The 22,217-nt window shown below is 36.3% G+C and overlaps 1 protein-coding gene and 1 pseudogene across 12 annotated transcripts; both read right to left on the bottom strand.

Moving 5' to 3' along the window:
• Positions 1-3,510: 3,510 nt before the first annotated feature.
• On the bottom strand, positions 3,511-6,963 carry LOC125200646 (putative late blight resistance protein homolog R1A-10; annotated as a pseudogene).
• Positions 6,964-10,553: 3,590 nt separating this feature from the next.
• LOC148932053 (putative late blight resistance protein homolog R1A-10) lies at positions 10,554-17,266 on the bottom strand. 12 transcript variants are annotated; one of them, XM_089064654.1, is made up of 8 exons: positions 14,366-17,266; positions 14,127-14,263; positions 12,904-13,918; positions 12,413-12,454; positions 12,104-12,192; positions 11,581-11,654; positions 11,267-11,504; positions 10,554-11,180 (listed from the first exon to the last, which is right to left on the bottom strand). In XM_089064654.1, exons 1-2 carry the CDS (start codon positions 17,059-17,061, stop codon positions 14,239-14,241), a joined length of 2,721 nt encoding a protein of 906 aa, XP_088920780.1. In that variant the 5' UTR covers positions 17,062-17,266; the 3' UTR covers positions 10,554-11,180; positions 11,267-11,504; positions 11,581-11,654; positions 12,104-12,192; positions 12,413-12,454; positions 12,904-13,918; positions 14,127-14,238. The 12 variants fall into 12 exon arrangements, with proteins under 12 accessions (XP_088920780.1, XP_088920778.1, XP_088920783.1 ...); XM_089064652.1 differs by having other exon boundaries at positions 12,104-12,454; positions 12,904-12,964; positions 13,529-13,918; XM_089064657.1 differs by lacking the exon at positions 12,413-12,454 and having other exon boundaries at positions 12,904-12,964; positions 13,529-13,918.
• Positions 17,267-22,217: the final 4,951 nt, after the last annotated feature.

Genomic DNA, 22,217 nt, shown 5'->3' with positions numbered 1-22,217 from the left:
CAACGAGGACGATAAACCTAGTGCCTTCTTCAGCAATGGTCGACACACACTCTTCTGGAACGGTGACGCATGACGGAAAAGGTTAGTAAGATTGAGTATAACGATTGACCGAAATCTGACCAAATTTTAACTTCAATAGGTTGGATGTAACCTAGACTACATTTTCTAGGTTTTGAATGAATGTAGTTTTGATTCTTTTTGGGAACTCTGGTATTTATTTGTGGGTTTTTTTCATAAGAAATAGGTCAAAGTACCACTCAAAACTTGACTGAACTGAGACATGGTATTGATGACCCAAAACAAGGTTAAAGTTATATGTTTTTAGCTTCTGTACCTCTACTTTTGAAGAACTCATGAATTGATATGGGATATGCTTTTATAATAGGAGACATGGGAAACATGCTATGAAAAAAAACAAATTTTTTATGTTGTGTTTGTGTTAATGTTAGTCACTAATTTATTTGATTTTTCAGATACAACACCACATAAAAATATCTGTGCAGAAGGGGAAAAAGGGAAAGGAACGACTGAAGATGATCCCATTTCTGCACTTATAATCGCCTAAAGTTGGCCTTCTAGATAAAAAATTAGTCGTTTGTGTAAAACTGCACTTACAATGACCTTTTAATGTTTTCCTTTTGTTTCTTGTAGTCGAAATACCATATGATGAAAATTACTTTATACATTGGGTCATTATAAATGAATATTTGGGTCATGGCATCGTATGGTTAATTTGTGTCATAATAAACCTACATTCGGGTCATTATATAACACTAAGGAGTATCAAAATGCGTCATGCAAATCTGATCGAAATGTTCGTATCAAACAAACTGAAGTAAAATACACGATTATTCTCATGTTTTTGACATATTAAAAAAAACCCAATATTAATACGGCCGAAGAATATACAAACAATATGCCAAACATCATCCATTCTTTGGGTCATACTAAACGAATATTTAGGTTATAATAAATCAATATTTGGGTCACGGCATCATATAGTTAATTTGTGTCATAATAAACCAACATTCGGGTCATTATATAACACTAAGGAGTACCAGAATGCATCATAGAAATCTGATCGAAATGTTCTTATCAAACAAACTAAAGTAAAATACACGATTATTCTCATGTTTTTGACATATTAAAAAAACCCAATATTAATATGGCCGAAGAATACATAAACAATAACCCAAACAACATCCATACATTGGGTCATACTAAACGAATATTTGGGTCATGTCAACTTATGGGTAAATTGGAACAGATTGATGCAACGATGAAATCTGGAAATTAATTACTCAAGAATAATAAATCTCCATGGAAATAAGTCTAATGGAAGATGAATGGAAGATTGTCTGAAGAAATGGAAGATATAAAGGAGTTGAAGTTATGGAATGTTAATTCATCACTCACGTGGATGATTTGTTAGTGTGAGGCAACATTATAGGAATTTCCATAACAGACGATTACATGATATGACATAAGTAACCTTATAGGATTATTAGTGATTAAAATAATGATATTCCAAAAATTAATATAGCCATTAAATATTCTAATCTTAGGATGATCTCACCAAATTCTAAGGGCCACACCTGTATTTCTTTATTTAAACCCATTCTTATTTTAATCAAAATCCTACGAAAGTAATAATATATGTATATAGTTATTTGTACATGTATGTACGTGGAATGCTATAGATATATATATTAAAAGTGCATGTAGTATTAAACAATGGAATTGTGAGGCAGTTATTAGTTAGTTTATTATTAAACTAATTAACTATGCCCAACCGACATAGCCATTAGTGAAAAAAATCGGTTGAAACGCATTTAACCGTATCATGGTATTACATGCAAATAGACGCAATTCCTTGTGAAAGGGTGTTTAATACCTATATATATGTGTGCCTCCATGAAGGAAATATATAAGAAAAGCCGTACATATATTACATATTCTACAGTATATAAAATATATACCTCAAGGCTTTTACTATATATGGTGATGTATACACATTAAAGTTTAGATTCTTTATCCTTCTAAAGAATCATTAAAGGTTTGAGGTCAAAAAGGGGATAACATTAATTATGGAGGATCTAGTCAAAGATAGAACGAACATCAATTGGTGGATTCAACCTCTACACCAAAAGAAAAAAGCATGGATGGAGGTTGGTGATTTTATCTCCACTTTATAGTATAAATGTTATGATTTAATTAATTCAAATCTAGACATAGATTTCATTATCGAAATCATTAAAACATTGAGAAATGGCTTACAGGAAACGCCCCAAGACAGCGGCAAAAGAAATCATATTTCGATCTCAATGAAATTGCACCAATTAACATCATCCAAACCATAGTTTACAGAGAGTAAATGGGAAAAGCAAAAAATGTAAACTACTTCATTGTCAACAAAAACATAAAGTGGATCAGCTAGCAGCTAAAGATTTGATAATGACTTACCAATATGTGGATTAGCTGATTCATGAATGACAAAAGAGAGTGAAACACCATCCTGATCACGAATTAAGTGAAGTAATGAGAGAAAAAATAGCACGGTAAATATTAAAATAAGCTTATTCCAATATTGAGAAGCAAAGACAACTGAAGGATCCGACAGACAAAGTTGTAAATGCATGTTGTAAATGGCCTTTAAACTATTAAAGGATTTTTACTTTGCTGAATTTATGAATCAAATTATGAAAAAACTTAGGTGCAGAAGCACTATAGAAAATGTGGGTCGAGTATTCATAAGCACAGATAGTATATCTGATTTTAACATCGAAGAGCTAGCACATAATTTAGGAAATTACAAAAATAGGAAGAAAAATCAAGATGAAAATTACCAAACATAGTAGACGAACAAAACGTTATATAGATTACGGTTCAAATTATTCCTTAAATATCATCAATATGATCTGTACATACACCAAGAAGGATACCAATCTCAATACAAAGGAACAAGGTTAAGATGAAAGTAATGGTCCAGAGCTTTGGCATCTTAAATTTTGTATAAAAATTTGATTGGGAATGAAACATATACAGTTGAAAAGAAAATACCAACAGAGTACATATATTCACTTATGAACAAACACAATTTTTTTTTTCATTGCTAATAGTCTAACCTCAAATATATTTAAATGCACATGTAATGAATTCAAATCCAATCCATAACAGTAATATATCAATACACAATCCACTCAAGTATTAATTCTCAAAACAATCCAACACAAGCTACAGTTCTCAATTCAAGTGACAACATTATAATACAACATTCGTGATTCATTTATTGGAAATCAAACCAAAATACCTGGAAAATCACTGCAAAGTTTCTTGAATTTGTTGAGAAAATTCATACTTAGATTAACATGTGCATCACTCTGTAGCAGCAAATTTAAATCTTCAAAGAGTTCTCTGCAAATCAAAAGTGGATTATATCACTTTTAACTAAGAAAAATCACATCTTTTCCTTAATTAACACTACAAGTAAAAAAAAATAGCCCTGTAAACTCACATGCACCTTGGCATTGGTGCTCGCCTATGTATCATGATGATCATACGTATATTCGTCATCATTCTCTTCCTCATTCTCCTCATAATCATCTGTATATCCGTCATCATTTGCGCCCTCACCTATATGCTCAGCATTAATGCCAATTTGACAGTAAAAACTTAAAAGATAATCTTTACACAAAGCTACTAATTCTCCTTCCGTTCACTGCTAATACTATTAGTGGACTGCACACAGAGGTTTTTGATAATAAATTGGCTAAGTAAAAAAGAGAAAAAAATAAGTTATTAAAGTGAAATGAGGCAAGTCATGTTACCAAAAATGAAATGAACTAAATTTAAAAATGAAAAAAATATGACTAATGTTTGTGAACGCAGGGAATACAAATACCTTTCGACATCCTCTTCTTGATTGACAATTTCTTAATCATAATCTGCTTCCTCTGTACGACTGCCCTCATAATCGAACGTATATCCACCATCATTCTCTTCCTCCGTACTCTCATACTCAGACGTATATTCACTATCAATCTCTTCATCCGTACCCTCATAATCGGATATATATTCACCATCATTCTCTTCCTCTGTATCCTCATGATCAGATGTATATCCCTCAACATTCTCTTTCTCAGTAGCCTCATTATTGGACACAGGTACACCATTATCACTCCGGCGTACAGCAACATCTCCACACCTGAAAATGGATACATAAATATTTGGAAGTTATATCAACCTAAAACACTTAATTTATATTAAGACATGAATTGATTTGCAGTTAGAGGACTAACCATTCAAATTTGATAGTTGTCGGTTTCTCATCAAAAGAAGAAGTGCAAGTAACATGAAGCGTAGCACCAGAACCGGGTCGTAATTGGCGGGCCAAAGTCATAACTAAAGCATTGCAGTCCTCTAATTCAATCTCTGCGATACCGTGTTTAAAAAGACAAGGTATGCTGATATTTTCAAGTTTGTAGCAATGTTTCATGCATAAGTTTCTAAGCTTGGGGAAGCTTTCGCAACTTGATTTCCATTGCACCAAATCACTTTCTTCAATTAGAAGAAACTTAAGACTTTGAAAACAATCATTTTTTATATTCCAATGTGAACCTTGAAAGGCGTAGTATCGCAATTTGAGAGCTTCAAGATTTGGCAGAGAAGCAATGTCATTCATGTATTTCCATGGAAATCCCATACCACTCAAATGTAACTTTTTCAAATTACATGGAAACTTCAATGCTCCATCAATCATTGGGAAAACATTACCTTTCTTGATGATGGATTTGTGATGCTGAGTTTGAGAGTCTCTAAGCTTTCAAGTCTTGAAATGTAATCAAAGCAACTCAAAAGGTCGTTACGATCCTCATAAGGCGTGAGCTCAATTTGTATTCCTAATTTCTTTATCTTAGGAATTCTTTGGGAGAGTTTGGAGATAGTACAAATACTAGCATTCACCCCTACTAGAGTTGAGAGCTTTTCCGGTGAAACAACATGAGATGGAGCTACAAGGCTTTTTCCCAATATCTCGATATGCTCTAACTCTAGCATGTCCCACACTTGTAATGGTACATATGATGGAGCTCCACGGCGTCTAATTTTCATATGTGGATGCATAATCAAGACTCGAAGGTTGAAAAGTTTGGATATGGTTAAAGGTACTTCTCCATTGCAAGTTAGAGCAAGGTACTTTAATTGGACTAGAGTTAGAAATTCTATTGGGAAAGTATAGAAACGTTGTGTAAGAGCATCTATTTCCCTTAGCAACCTGAAACCGACATCTATATGTATTGGATATTGGTGGTAATGACCATAGAAAAGGAGAGAACGTGCAAAGGATGCGCAGTTCAATCTCACTGAATCACGAAAGTCTTTGATGCCAAATAAAATGTTATTTTCGATACATAAGCCGCGCTGACCTTGTAGAACTTGTTCTTCGGCATCAGTTAACGTATTTAAGACATGATAAAACTTGTTCTTACTAGCTTCTTCTCTACACACGTGCCGCCATGAAGAATGAAGCCAACAAGTTTTAAACTCAGTAACTAGAACATCGACATAATATTTATCAACGCTCTTGAACATGCGTAAAACAAGGCTATAGATCCAAGATAGCTCTTTCAGATATGTACATCCCAATTCATAACAGGAAAGCAACCCCTCAGCCATGAGCATAACTATGATCTTGGAAGGGGGAGTGTGGTAATCTCGAGGGAAAACTCCCATAAACAGAAAAATCATTTTAAGACGTTGACGTAAGTAGTCAAAACTTGGATAAAGTACCTTTGATATTCCATTATATGCATCCTGGAAGACTGAATTTCTCCTTTCTGCCACGTAATTCCAGTAGACTAGGTCTCTGTTTTGCTCGGATTTCGAAAAAAAGCCAGCAACAGTGACGATCAAGAGCGGGAGACCTTCACAATGCTTGGCGATTTTGACTGCAGCTTTTTCAAGTTGAGGAGGGAAAATCTCATCACCAAACACCTTCTCACATAGTAGTTCCTTGCTTTCTTTTTCATTTAAAAACCGCACCTGATACACTCTAGTTGACATATAATCCTTCTTCAAATATTTATGTCGGCTGGTAACGAAGACATGAATAAATCCATTTTGGTTGTGTTTGAGAATCATTCTACTAAATTCAAAATACATTCTGTTCAAAACATTTTCTTCCCAGACATCATCCAGCACAATGAGGCAATTCTTTCCATGCAATCTTTCCATAAGAATGTAGTGGTGTATGTGTTCGCCTCCTTGAGTAAGTCCACAGAGTTGAGAAAAAATGTCTTTCAAAATTTGGTAGAACGGCTGAGGTACTCGGCCTACGGTCACCCAAGCGCGATACTCATACTTGCTCTGGATTTGCGGATCTTGATAAATCTGCATAGCAAGAGTTGTCTTCCCAATGCCTGCCGTTCCACTTAGCCAGTAGGAAAAAATCCTGCGGTTATTGTCTCTTATAAGATCGGTTTTGAGTCGTTGAAATTGGTCCGATAATCCAATCATCTTTGAGTTGGGTCCATGGAAACCAAATGATGAGGAAATAGGTTCGTCTTGAGGCATATTCTCCACTTCAAAAATATAGTCCTTCTCCATATTCTTGAGCGTCTGGATAAATGAATGAACTTCGTTTTGAAGACTCTGCAAATCAATGGAGAATATCTCCGGAAGAGTTTCGAGTTGAGAAGAAGGAATGTGATGAGTGAGAAGGGATTCCAATGTGTCTTCGAATTTCCATACTGCCTCTTTGATTATTCCATCCATAGCATTCACCTTCTTCCTGCTCCGGCTTGGGCTCGTCTCGTCCAACCTTTTCAGAATTTCTTGCCATGGCTCCAACTCCTTGTACACGACTTGAATGATTTGTTGAGAGCTACCAAAGAGGCTAAAACGAGAACAATCGAGAATATTGTTTATTGTATTCATAAGAGAAAACATAGCACCATACGCCGTCATTTCTCTGATATGAAAGTTGGAGGTTGAAGGAATAAGCAAGTTGGAAATTTCAGTGGAGGGGTTGAGTTATGTGTGATTTTCACTCCAATTTGTCATTATTGCTCAAGCAATATGGAGTATTATAATTGTTACTCCAATCTGGCCAGCCAACGGTCAATATTGCACATGGAATACTATTAGGTGGCGTTCGGTTGCATGACTAATAATCATGAGACTATCCATCTAGGATTAGGTTGTGAGATTATTTTAGTTGGAGGGGATAGACTATGACTAATTATCATGAGACTATCCTTCTAGGATTAAGTCGTAGGGTTCAATCTTATGAACCAAACATGATACATAATTAATCATGGGATTTAATCTTGGCAACCGAACACCCCCTTATATTTGTCGGCTCAATTTGGCCCAAAAATTAATCCTGTATATTTATCTTAGAAATTTTTTAGATTTTATATGTTAAATATATTAGCTTTAATAGTTTTCGTAAAAAATTAACGTTTCATATTATTATTCCAACTTGACTAGCCCAAAAAATATTATGGCCCATTTTCAGAGGAACCTTCACCTAACTATTTAGAAGAATTCTCTCCGTCCCATTATAGATAACTCATTTTTTTTTTTTTTATTCCAATTAAAATGATCTATTATTAAAAGCACATTTCCCTCTACTTAATTCTCTCTCTTTTATTTTATTCTTTCGACATCACACACAAAATAAAGTTTTATAAGTTTTCATGCCGCTTAAAAATGGATTATCTTCCTTATAGAGGGAGTATTTAATTGTCAAATGTAGATGAATCAAAGCACATTCACCTAACCATATATCAAGAGGTCGACAAATTTGGTTCTCCCAAGATTAGTGGATTCGTGAATACCAACACGTGGGACGGTCTCCACCAGGTCCAGGCACCAATGCCTTTTAGATTGGTTAATTGTCTTATATCTTAATTTTTTTTTTATTAATTTATACAAATTGAACAATTCGTAGCTAGAGTTTAGTAATTCACACTAATGTTGTAATTAAGGATGTTAATTTAACTCGAACACCACAAACTGTCCTAAATAATCCCATGATTTCATAACATTAATTAGAATTTAAAATTTATAACTCAAAAGATCACAAACTAAATAACTTCAAATCGAATAGTTTGTTACCCAATATAATTGATTTGAAGTTAACTCTGTCCTCTTAGAGTAATTCTCAATATTTAAATTTCACTTTTCATTAATTTTATAAGGTTAGAGTTGAAATACTAATAGTTATTTGTATGCATATAATTATTTATTTTAGATAAAAAATTATCAATAGAAATATTTTAATTAAAAAATTATCCAAATATTCAAGCTAAAAGTTTAGAATTAGAATTTAAAAACTATAAATCGATATATTTATAAGAGCATCTGCAATAAGAAAAAGTAAATGAAACAGGTATATCATCTATTTACCTTCTCAAAAAGTGAAATATACCATTCCAAAAAGTATCACATTCCAAAAAGAAAAGATATATAGAAAGGGAATTATAAAAAAAAATGAAATAATAGTACAAAATACATTAAAAAACATAAAGTGTAATACAAATATGATAGTTATAAGATTTTACCTCATCATTGATAGATAGGTAAATATAACTCTTCACAATAGGAAAGATACAATGCCTTTTCAAATACCTCTCTCGTTGAAGAATAATTTTTCATTAAAAAAAAATATATGATAATTATATGACTTTATCTCTTCATTTACCTCTCCTTTTGAAGATGATCTAATGTGAATAGTATGATTACTTGATGAGTTTGGTCCGAATACCAGTGAATTGGTTCGATCGACATCCTTAAATACATTGCACGGAGAAATCAAGCAAAATCAACATAGTTCGATAGTTCATAATCGGTTTTGGGCCAGACTGGATGTAGAGATTTTAAGTTTTGTTTAATGGAATTTTAGTATGGGCGGGATGAGCTTAAGTTATTCAAATTTAATGGCCCCGGTGGTGACGACGTCAAAATAGTAGTATGTTTTTTTCTTGTATAATTTCAGGATATCAGTTCAATAAGAGCTGAAAATAATATTATTAATTTGTCACACATTAAAATAAAAGAAAAAAAAAACATTGGTTGGCCCTACTTTCTTTTGTCCACCAATGGATGGGCCCAAACCCAACCCAAAGTTTTTTGCACCACAAATTTTGTTGCAAGCTTATTTTGGATCCAGTTGGGACCCTATGTAGATTCAATCGACCCAACATAGCCCAAGTAATATTTTTTAAAAAATCCAACACAGAGCAATATTGAATAAATACATAATCCACTCGTGTTATAATCATGGGAGCGGATCCCTTGTTGTGGTGGAAACACATGAACAGGGATGTTGTGCTATGATACGCCACCGTTTTGATTCAGTTGTTACAGCCCTTAAAACTTTCTCAATTAGCTGACATTTTTCGACGTAGTAACCTTAATTTATTTGGCCTTAGTATTGCACTAATCTACCGCCACACGCACCGCTAGTATAAATACAAAATTATTTAATAATTTGTTGAATAGTGTCATTTTTATAGTGTTATTTGTCTGTAAATACATGAACTTTTATAATGTTTTGAATTTTTCTCCGAACTTTATTTTTTAATATAAATGCATTCCTTAAATTAAAAAATCAAAACTGATGTGGCAAATTAAGGCTTATGTAGCAGTTGTAATTTTCATTTGAATAACTAAAAACATATAAAAAATCCATGTAATCATCTTGCTCACTCCACCTCTGTCCCCTTTATGATAATACTATTAGTTATAATTTTAAACAATAAAATTTACTAATTACGAAAAATTATGCTCAACAACGTATTACTCCCTTCGTCCCACAAAAAATGTCACACTTGTGGGATGACACAAGATTTTAGGAGGTTTTGTTTTGTATGTTAAATGGAGAGAGAAAATATAATTTTTATATTCATGTGAAAGAGAACTTTATATTCATGTGACATCTTTTGTGGGATAAACTAAAAAGGAAAGTGTGACATCTTTTGTGGGACGAGGGGAGTATAAAAAAGACATTTTTCAACAAATTACTCCCTCCGTCCCGGCTAAGATGACACATTGCTTAGCCGGCACGAGATTTTAGGAGTTATTGGTTAAAGTGTTTAATTGGAGAGAGAGAATGTGGGTATAAGTATTAAAGTATAGAGATAAATAAAGATGAATATTTTAATAGGAGTGAGAAAAAGTGGTTGAGTGTATTAATTGAAGAGAGAAAGTAACCAAAAAAGGAAATGTGTCATCTTAGTTGAGACAAACTAAAAAGAAAAATGTGTCATCTTAAGCAGAACGAAGGGAGTATTAAATAAGTTTGTATTCATCATACTAGCGGTGCGTGTGGCGGTAGATTAGTGCAATATTAAGGCCAAATAAATTAACGTTACTACATCGAAAAATGTCAGCTAATTGAAAAAGTTTTAAGGGATGTAACAATTGAATCAAAACGGTGGCATATTATAGCACAACATGTCCTGTTGTGTTTCCACCACAGCAGGGGATCCACTCCCTAACAACAAAAGTTGCAATTCTAAAGTGACAACTCAATAATACAACATTCATGATTGATATGGTGAAATCAAACAAAAATACCAAGAAATCACTGCAAAGTTCTTGAATTTGTTGAGAAAATTCATACTTTGATTAACATGTGCATCACTCTGTAGCAGCAAAATCAAGGCCTCAAAGAGTAGTTCTTCTACAAATAAAAAGTAGATTGCATCTCTGTTTTCACTTTCAAAAACTAAGAATCATATCTTTTGCTCAAATATCATGGACGCATATACCAATGGCAAATAAAAATGTTATATTATTGGACATATACACAAGTTGCCACATGATCTAATACGACAAAGCCACCATCGCTGTTGTTCTCATGTCTTCTTTGACAGCAGTGGCTCCAGATGACTGGTGTCGTTTCTCGACGAGATAATCTCCCGAGTCCCAGACTCCAGCTGAGACAGAGCAGCTTCTTCTGAGCACTGCTTCAGTAGCCGGTTGAAGAGACTTGATTTCTTTTCCAGCAATGGGGACTGACTTGTGAAAGAATTGGTCAAGCTTTCTACCTTCTGTAGACAGACTTGGACTGCATCGTGCACACGAACGAATAACTATTCTCGGCCTATCAGATCGACCACCTCAGCTTTTGTCAGTGTCAGTAGAACGTCTCGGTTTGGATTGGAAATGGCTATCTGGAAAAATACAGGAAAATGATTTGAAGACGAGGGAAGCTCAACAATCATGATCAGAAATACACTAACTTGAATTATTTTCTTACCTGGATGTTACGAGATCTGTATTCGTGATATAAGTCTTTTAGAGCTTGAACAGCACTCGAGTCTATGTAACTGTAAGTCACACAGCTGAAATAAACGACCAATGCAATTGATATTCACCGACTGACTACATGAAGTATAAACGAGAAAGAAGTCATCTCAAGATTGACACAATGGATTCCTTTGACCTCTGGGCCTCGCCTAATAGGTCCATCGACTACAACCTCATATTCTCGGAACCTAGAGAAAGAAAATAGGACAGCATGGTTATAATAGAACACAAACATGATCAGTTTAAGACAGATTTGTCACCTACCTATCTTTGATGTAGCTTATATTGGCAAAATAGATTGGAGCATCAACACGAACAAAAGCCAGTGAAACGCCAACCTGAGCACCAATTAAGTGAAGCAATGAGAAAAAAATAGCACTGTGAATAATAAGATAGGCTTACTCCAATATTGAGAAGCAAAGACAACTAGAGAACTGACAGGCTCTAAAAGAATGCAATCATAGATCACGTAAATGCATGTTGGAACGTAGAATACAGGTAACAATAGTTTGAACACTTGGGAATGGCCATTGATTTTGCAGAATTTCTTAATCAAATTATGAAAAAGACTTAGATGAAGTAAGCATTATAGAAAATGTGGATCGAGTATTCATAAGCATAGATAGTATAGCTGATTTTAACATCGAAGAGCTAGCATATATAATAAAGAAACTTATGATAATGGGAAAAAAATAAAGATGAAAACTACCAAACATAGCAGACGAACAAAAAGTTAGAATACAGTTCAATTTTTTCCTAAAATATCGTCAATGTGATCTATACTTACACCAAGAAGGACGCCGATCTCTATGCCAAGGAACAGGGTGAAGATGAAAGTAATGGTCCAGAGAAGAAGGTAGCTTCAAAATAATCCACCTGAAATGGTGAAGGGTAAAACTATACATTGAACACTAAAACAACAGTTGTGCTTAAACAAAACCTTCTACACATCTTATGTTAACATATTGAAATTTCCAATGAGTGGTTATTGTAACAATGATAAAATGTCATGCTCTTGAGATACAATGTTAGCTAAATGCTTCTGAAAACAGAAAACATGCACGACTTATGTACGCTTCTAAAGCACTACTCTCACCAGTCCAATAACAACAGAAATGACAATGGCGGCTATACCACACTGCAAAGAGGCACAAAATGAAGGAGAGTAGATTATTGATAGCAACAGAATATTAGTACTTGTACTCGAAATAAATGTCACAACAGGTATAGGTTCCTCAAATATCTTTTCTTCAATTATATGTGGTGCAGGATCATTTTCAAGATTAGCTGTGAATCATGAAAGTGGAGCTTATCTGGAGTAGTTATGGGATGTGCGCTTCAATTCCTGACTCCATTGTTTTAATACAACAGGTTAATTTCAAGACATTGTTCTTCTCAATTGAAACTATGCTTAATATTCATGCTCATTTTGCTTAGGACTTCCATTGGCACTTGTTGCTACAATTCCTTTCGATGGCATAAAAAATCTTATCTGACATTAAGCAGTCTTGATATAGCATAGTGCTTAAACTGCATAAAAAGAATATGTAGTTTGGAACATTTTAGATATGTATGGTGATGACTCACCAGTTGTAGGGTCAATTGAAAAGAGAGAACTATCAATGTTTGCAGCACCAAGACCAAATAACTGTGCTCAGAACAACAGGTGTAAGGGGGCAAGAATCTCATAAACTAAGGTATACTTTAAGAAGGTATGGAGAATTTTGCATGAATAACCAAATAAAATGATGATAATAAAATGCCATGATTTTCATATACAAAGTTAACCAAACACTTATGAGAACAGAAAAGAATGATTGCATGATCACAAATCATGGTTAAGTTCAGCTTTTACAAGTTATCAAATGGAGCATCTTATCAACTTGTGACAAGAGATAATAAGATATGCCTTCCCTTGTTATTGTATTACAGAACAAACAGAGTACACACGTGTCGCCATGAAGAATGAAGCCAGCATGTTTTAAACTCCCCAACATAACAATAGTCATTAGTTTTATTCATGCTCTTCAAGTTGTATATAACAAGACTGTAGTTGTAGGCTAGCGCTTTCAGATGTATACATTCATACTCGGAAAACAACCCCTTGGCCATGAGCATAATGATGATCTTGGAAGCGGGGTTGTTGTAATCTCGAGAACAAAAAAGGCATTTCATGACGTTGAGGTAAGTAGTCGTAGCATGGGAAAAGTACCTTGAAGACTGAATTTCTCCTTTCTGCCACATCATTCCAGTAGACCAGGTCTTTTTCTTGCTCGGGTATTGAAATGATGCCAGCAACAGTGACGATCATGAAAGCGGCAACTTTATGAAGTTGAGGAGGACAAATCTCATCACCAAACACCTTCTCACATAGTAGTTCCATACATAAGTCACCAAACACAAAAGCATTAATCAATTTTCCATACAAATGGATGTGTTCATAGAAATGTTTCACGCTACCCATGCATACATATATCCGTCATCCATTTTGGTGCTCGCCTCTGTATTTGATGATCATACGTATATCCATCATCATTCTCTTCCTCATTCTCCTCATGATCATCTGTATATCCATCATCATTTTCCTCATCCGCGCCCTCTCCTATATTCTCAACATTAATGCCAATTTTTCAGTGAAAACTTACAAGAATGATCTTTACACAAAGCTACTGATTCTCTATTCGTTCAACAAAGGTTTTAATAATAAATTGGCGAAGTAAAAACAAGAAAAGAAATAAGTCATTAAAGTATTGTTAGATGAAATTTGATAAATATGTGAGACAGAAAATGAGGCATGTTACCAAAAATACCTTTGACATCCACTCCTTAATTGACAATTTCTTAATCATAATCTGCTTCCTCTGTCTGACTGCTCTCATAATCGAACGTATATACACCATCATTCTCTTCCTCCGTAACACTCTAGCGTATCAAAGCACGTCCATACCTGAAAATGTTACATAAATATTTGGAAATCATATCAGCCTAAAACACTTAATTTCATGTATTAAGACTAAGACATGATTTGACTTGCAGTTGGAGGACTAACCTTACGTATTTGACAGTTGTCGGTTTCTCGTAAAAAGAAGAAGACATAGTACCACGAAGCGTAACAATATCGCCTGGTTGTAACTGGCTGACCCAAGTCAAAGCTACAGGATTGCAGTCCTCTAATTCAATCTCTATGGTACGATAACAACCGTCAAGAGAAGAAGGTCGGCCAATATGTACTAGTGTATAGCAATATTTCAAGCTTAGGTATTGAAGTGCGGAAAAACTTCTGCATCTTGGTTTCAACTTCACTAAATCACTTTCTTCAATTAGAAGAAACCTAAGCCTTTGAAAACTATCTCTTTTTGTTTTCCAATGCGAACCCACAAAGGCGTAGGATCGCAATTTGAGAACTTCAAGACGTGGTAAAGAACCAATTACATCCATGTATTTCCATGGAAACCCCATGCCACTCAAATGTAACTTTTTCAAATTACATGGCAACTTCAATGCCCCATCAGTCACTGGTAAAACATTACCTTTCTTGATGACTGGATTTGTGATGCTGAGCTTTAAAGTCTCTAAGCTTTCAAGTGTTGAAATGTAATCAAAGCAACTCAAAAGATCGTTGTGATCCTCATAAGGTGTAAGCTCAATCTGTATTCCTAATTTCTTTATGTTAGGAATTCTTTTGGAGAGTTTGAAGATAGTACAAATACCAGCATTCACCCCTACCAGAGTTGAGAGCTTTCCCAATGAAACAACATGAGATGGAGCTACAAGGCTTTTTCCCAATATCTCGATATGCTCTAACTCTTTCATGTCCCATATTTCCATCGGCACATATGATGGAGCTCCACGACGTCTAATTTTCATATGTGGATGGATAATCAAGACTCTAAGGTTGAAAAGCTTAGATATGGTTGAAGGGACTTCTCCATTGCAAGTTAGAGCAAGGTACTTTAGTTGGACTAATGTCAAAATTTCTATTGGAAAAGTGTAGAAACGTTGATTAAGAGCATTCATTTCCCTTAGCAAAGTGAAACCGACATCTATTGAAATTGGATATTGGTGGTAAGGACCATAGAAAAGGAGAGAACGTGCTAAGGATGCACAGTTGAATCTCAGTGTGTCACGAAAGTCTTTGATGCCAAATAAAATGTTATTATCAAGGCACAAGCCGCGCTGACCTTTTAGAACTTCTTCTTTGGCATCAGTTAACTTATTTAAGACATGATACAACTTGTTCTTACTAGCTTCTTCTCTACACATGTGCCGCCATGAAGAATGAAGCCAACAAGTTTTAAACACAATAACCAAATCATCATTACGAGTTTTATCAACGCTCTTCAAGATGTGCAAAACAAGGTCGTAGTCGTAAGCTAGCTCTTTCAGATACACACATACAATACTATACAAAAAAATCAATCCCTGAGCCTTGAGCATACTGATGATCTTGGAAGAGGGCGTGTCGTAATCCCGAGGGAAAACTCCCATAAACAAAAAAGGCATTTTAAGATCTTGAGGTAAGTAATTGTAACTTGGGAAAAGTACCTTCGATATTTGATTATATGCATCCTTGAAGACTGAATTTCTCCTTTCTGCCACGTCATTCCAGTAGACCGGGTCTCTGTTATGCTCAGATATTGAAATGATGGCAGCAACAGTGACGATCAAGAGAGGGAGACCTTCACAGTGCTTGGCGATTTTGGCAGCAACTTTGAGAAGTTGAGGAGGGCAAATCTCATCGCCAAACACCTTATCACATAATAGTTCCATGCTTTCTTCTTCATTCATAAACTGCACCTTATGCCAAGAGGTAGTTAACAAAGTCGGTTTGATCAATTTTCTATGTCGACCGGGTTCGATCAATTTTCTATGTCGACCGGTAAACAAGAAATGAATATTTGCATTTTCTATGCTTGAAAAGTAATAATACATCCAATTCCATGCATCTGAATCCCAGACATCATCCAACACAATGAGGCAATTCTTACCATCCAATCTTTCTATCAAGTAGTCATCTTCAATTTCTTCATCTCCTTGAGTGATTCCAATTCCACACAGTTGAGCAACAATGCCTTCCAAAATTTGACTGGATGGTTGAGGTACTCGGCCTAGGGTGACCCAGGCGCGACACTGAAACTTGCTATGAATTTCTGGATCTTGATAAATTTGCATAGCAAGCGCTGTCTTTCCAACACCTGCTGTTCCAATAAGCCGCTGGAAACTAATCTGGTCGTACTGTTGGCTCATGAGATAGGTTTTGAGTTCCTGAAATTGGTCGGATAATCCAATCATCTTTGTGTTGGGTCCATGGAAACCTATTGATGAGGAAATAGGTTCGTCTTGAGGCATATTCTCTACTTCGTAAACGTAGTCCTTCTCCATATCCTTGAGCTTCTGGATCAAGGAATTTGCAGCATTTTGCAGACTCTGAAGATCAATGGAGACTATCTCCGGAAGAGTTTCAAGTTGAGAAGGAATCTGTTGAATGAGAAGGGATTCCAATGAGTCTTCAAATCTCCAGATTGCCTCTTTGATTCTTCCATCCAAAGCATTCACCTTCTTCCTGCTCCGGCTTGGGCTCGTCTCGTCCAACCTTTTCAGAATTTCTTGCCGAGGCTGCAACTCCTTGATCACAACTTGTAGGATTTGTTGAGAGCTAGCATTACCAACGAGGCTAAAACGAGAACAACTGAGAATATTGGTAATTGTATTCCTAAGAGAAAGAACAGCACCATAAGCCGTCATTTCTACGATATGAATACTGGTGGTGGAAAGAACATATGAGATTGATCAAAAAATTGCAGCATATATGAACAGCAAATTGATCAAAGAATATATGAAATTGATCTGTATGAATATATGAGATTGATCAAAGAATATATGAACAGCAAATTGCAGTGGAGAGCTTAAATTATCTGTATGAATATGATATGATAAAGAAGAATGGTGTGGTAGACATGTTTTATACTAAAAACATTATCTAATGAAATCCTCCAATAATCTGCTGAAAGTGTAGTTTTAAAAAAACTAGTATCACCCACATGCGATGCACGACCCATTTTTTTATATAAACTTATTTTATATTGTAAAATGATTTTATAAATTCATAAAAATATTATTGTATGAAATCTGAAATCATAAATATATAAAATAAAAAATAATTATTAAAGATATAAAATCAAACAAAAAAAATAACACATGCACCGAATGAGAAACAAAAAAAAAATAACTCTTCCATGTCCCACACTTGTATTGGTACATATGATGGAGCTCCACGGCGTCTAATTTTCATATGCGGATCAAGACTCGAAGGTTGAAAAGTTTAGATATGGTTGAAGGGACTTCGCCATTGCAAGTTAGAGCAAGGTACTTTAGTTGAACTAGGCTCAAAATTTCAATTGGGAAAGTATAGAAACATTGTGTAAGAGCATCTATTTCCCTTAGCAACATGAAACCGACATTTGTAGGAATTGGATATTGGTGGTAAGGACCATAGAAAAGGAGAGAACGTGCAAAGGATGCACAGTTTAATCTCACCGAGTCACAAAATTCTTTGATGCCAAATAAAATGTTGTTTCGACACATAAGCCGCGCTGACCTTTTAGACTTTCTCCGGAGGCATCATTCAGCGTATTCAAGACATGATAAAACTTGTTTTTACTAGCTTCTCTTCTACACGCGTGCTGCCACGAAGAGTGAAGTCGACAAGTTTTATACGTTAAAACATAGCGAGAAGTTTTATCCACACCCTTGATGCTGCATAAAAGAAGACTGTAGTTGAAAGCAAGCTCTCTCGAACATGTATTTCCCCACTCATGCCTACGTATCTCGACCTCTTGCCAGTATAACAACCCCTCAGACCTCAGTGGTGAGCATAGTGATGATCTTGGAAGGGGGATTGTCATAATCACGAGGGAACACTCTGATAGGATAAACCTCCTATCAGGGTGATCGGCGTCCGTGGATCGGCGATCTATCTGTCGCGGGCGAGTGCCCGACTCACCCATCAAAACGACGGTTTTCTCACTTTGGAGAAGCCAATGAACGATAAAATATTATTGATATTCTTGATTGGTTTCTCAAATGATTACAATAGATCCTATTTATAATGCTAATAACTAACTTAATGAATAAGAAAACAAAGATATGGAAAAGATATACAAATCCTAATTTATCTAACTAATAACGCTCGTATCAACTCCCCCACGGTTGAAATTCACCTTGTACTCAAGGTGGGAACTCGACAACCAAATCTGGTGTTGTGCGCGGAACGTCTTTCATCGGGCAGTGGCGCAACTTTGGTTCGAGATGGTAGGAATGCATAACTAGTTGTTGTGCACGGGTGGATTCCCGTCGGGCAGCGACATAGCTGTTGGGCAATAAACACAGACAATCACGAATATAAAGGAGAATGAACACAACGAATTGTTTACCCAGTTCGATACAAAGTGTATCTACGTCTGGAGGCGATGCCAAGGCAGGGATTTCACTATATAATTTGAGGATGATTTTATAATGAGGGGGCACCTCTATTTATAAGCAGAATAGAGAGCCCTAATTCTAGTCAAACTAGGAAACATATTCCATAAGGAAATATCTTCTATGCAATAAATCTATCACAAGGAAATATACTTCTAGGAAACAAATCTTAAATATGGTAGGAGATATTTTAGGCTCCATAATTAACAATCTCCCACTTGGAGACTAACAACTCCTACGCCACCATATCCTCTTGATCTCATCCCTGCATCCGCTTAGCATCGCCTAACCTTCTCTTCAAGTTGCAAGGCCAATTGAAGCTATGCATAGCTTCAATTTCTCTAAGGTCACCACCTTAGTAAACATGTCTGCTGGATTCTCACTTCCAAGTATCTTCTCAAGTTGCAGGATTTTCATCTCCACTAGGTGTCGAATGTAATAATACTTCAACTCCACATGCTTTATCCTAGAATGAAACGCTGGATTCTTTGCCAAGAAAATAGCACTCTGACTATCACTGTAGAGTCTGCTACTCTTGTTCTCCTTCCCAAGTTCATCTAAGAAACTCTGCAACCATACCATCTCCTTGCTTGCCTCCATCGCAGCTACATATTCAGCCTCCGTAGTAGACAAAGCAACGGTCTTCTGCAACTTAGAAGTCCATGAAATAGCAATACCACCATAAGTAAATACATACCTGGTTGTGCTTCTTCTCCCATCAAGATCATTGGACGTCAAGTCTGCATTCACATAACCTACCAGCTCGACATTCTTGCTATTGAAACATAAGACTCTTTCTGTAGTACCTCTCAAGTATCTAAGGATCCATTTAACTGCTTCCCAATGTTGCTTGCTCGGATCACCCATGAACCGACTCACTACTCCCACTGCTTGTGCAATATCAGGCCTCGTAAACACCATTGCATACATAATACTGCCAATTGCTGAAACATAAGGAACTTTCTTCATTTTAGAACGTTCTTCTTTTGTACTCGGCGACTCTTTCTTCGACAGCTTGAAGTGACTGCCCAAAGGCACACTTACTGTCTTCGAATTGTCCATGTTGAATCTTTCTAAAACCTTACCAATGTAAGCAGCTTGCGAAAGATACAATTTTCCTGCCGCCTTGTCACGCTCGATTCTCATGCCCAAAATTTGATTAGCCTCTCCAAAATCTTTCATGGAGAATTGTTCAGACAATTGCCTTTTCAACTTATCCATCTCCTATGGATCACCTCCTGCGATCAACATATCATCAACATATAATAACAGGATAAGATAGCTCTTGTCAAACCTTGTGTAGTAACAACAATGGTTAGCGTAGCATCTTTTATAGCCAATCTCCATCATGAATCCATCAAACTTCTTGTACCACTGCTTTGGAGCTTGCTTTAAACCATACAAGCTCTTCTTCAACTTGGAAAACAAGAGTTTCCTTTCCTTTTACTACGAATCCCTTAGGCTGTGTCATGTACAACTCATCCTCCAAATCACCATAAAGGAATGTCGTCTTTACATCCATCTGATGTAACAATAGATTTTCTGCAACTAACATACTCAACACTAAACGAATAGTAGTCAGTTTCACAACAGGAGCGAAGACATCTGTATAATCAATACCGTATCGTTGCTCAAATCCCTTGACAACCAGCCTAGCCTTGTAGTGCTTGCTACCATCAGCTTCACCTTTGATTCGATAGACCCACTTGCAATGCAATGCCTTTTTCCCTTTTCGAAGTTCCACAAGCTCCCATGTGCCATTCAGGAGAAGAGAGGCAAATTCGTCATCCATGGCAATTTTCCACCTTCGTTTATAAGGGCCTTCTCCTGCCTCTGCATAACACTCAGGTTCACCACCATCAGTAAGTAACAAATAGATATTAGAGGGCGAGTACCTATCAGGTGCACGTCGCTCTCTAGTCTGTTTAGGCAACAGAGTAATCGGTGGTAGAGTGCTTGGTTCTTCTTCAAGCACCTCTTCAGCATTCTGACTCTCCTTGCTCCCACTCGAGTTTGAGATGTCTAGCTCGACTACTTGGGGCTCAGAACTGCTGGAACTCGACGCCTCCAATCTATCCTTGTATAATACCTGTTCATTGAAAACGACATCTCTACTGCGAATAACCGTACGGTTCTGCTCATCCCAGAGTCTATAACCGAACTCATCGCCTCCATAACCAATGAACGTACAGTTAATAGATTTGGCATCCAACTTACTTCTCTCAAAAAAACTAACATGAGCATAAGCAACACAACCAAAGATACGTAGGCAAGATAGATTCACCTCTTTTCTTGTCCAAACCTCCTCGGGTATCCGAAACTCCAACGGAACTGATGGACCTCTGTTGATTAGGAACGCAGCTGTGTTGACTGCATCTGCCAAAAAATATTTGGCAATCCACTTTTCAACCTAATGAATCTTGCTCGCTCATTCAACGTTCTGTTCATGCGCTCCGCAATTCCATTCTGCTGTGGAGTTCATTTCACAGTCTTTTCCATGCGAATTCCATTCTCAGCGCAAAACTCCTTGAACTCTGCAAGTTCATATTCTCCTCCATTATCGGATCTTAGACACTTCACCTTCAGCCCGGTTTCAGTTTCAACAAGGGCTTTCCACTTCCTAAAAGTATCAAACGCATCAGATTTACTCTTCAGAAAATAAACCCATACCTTTCAAGTGGAGTCGTCAATAAATGTCATATAATATTCAGAGCCTCCTAGGGACTTCACAGGTGCTGGTCCCCATAGATCGCTATGGACCAACTCCAACTTCTGCGTCTTCAATTTTCTGTCTTCTCTTGAGAAACTCACCCTTTTCTGTTTTCCAAACACGCAATCCTCACATAGGCCAACTTCAATAGTTTTCAAGCCCGACAGTAAACCTTTTGAGCACATTATCTTCATCCCTTTCTCGCTCATATGGCCAAGACGACAATGCCACAAATCTGCATTATTTGCTTCACTTGCAAGATCAATGCAATCTTTGGAGTTAGTTGTGGTATACAACGTACCCTCCTTCTTACCTCGAGCTACTATCATAGCTCCCTTGGTAATCTTCCAATTGCTGCAGCCAAATGTTACCGTGTACCCTTCTGCATCAAGCTGCCCAATCGAAATCAAGTTTCTCTGTAATCCAGGAATGTGTCTGACTCCATTCAGTTTTATTACGGATCTATTGGATGTCACTACCTTCACGTTTCCCTTTCCCACGATATCTAAGGGCTCGTCATCAGCCAGATATACTTTCCCTAAATCGCCAGAAACATAGTTTTCCATTACCTCCACATTGTTGCATGAATGGAACGACGCTCCAGAATCCAATACCCACGATTCCATCGGACTACTCACACTTAGGACCAACGTCTCGCCATCGTCATCTGACATGGTAGCGTTTGCTGTATTCTTCTCTTTCTGGTCCTTAT

The sequence above is a fragment of the Salvia hispanica genome, chromosome 2 (genome assembly GCF_029641045.1).
Source record: "Salvia hispanica isolate PSC_SH4W2 chromosome 2, Shi_PSC_v1, whole genome shotgun sequence".
NCBI lineage: Eukaryota > Viridiplantae > Streptophyta > Magnoliopsida > Lamiales > Lamiaceae > Salvia > Salvia hispanica.
The sequence above is the reverse complement of the archived record's forward strand: the minus strand, read 5'-3'. Positions and strand labels throughout refer to the sequence as shown.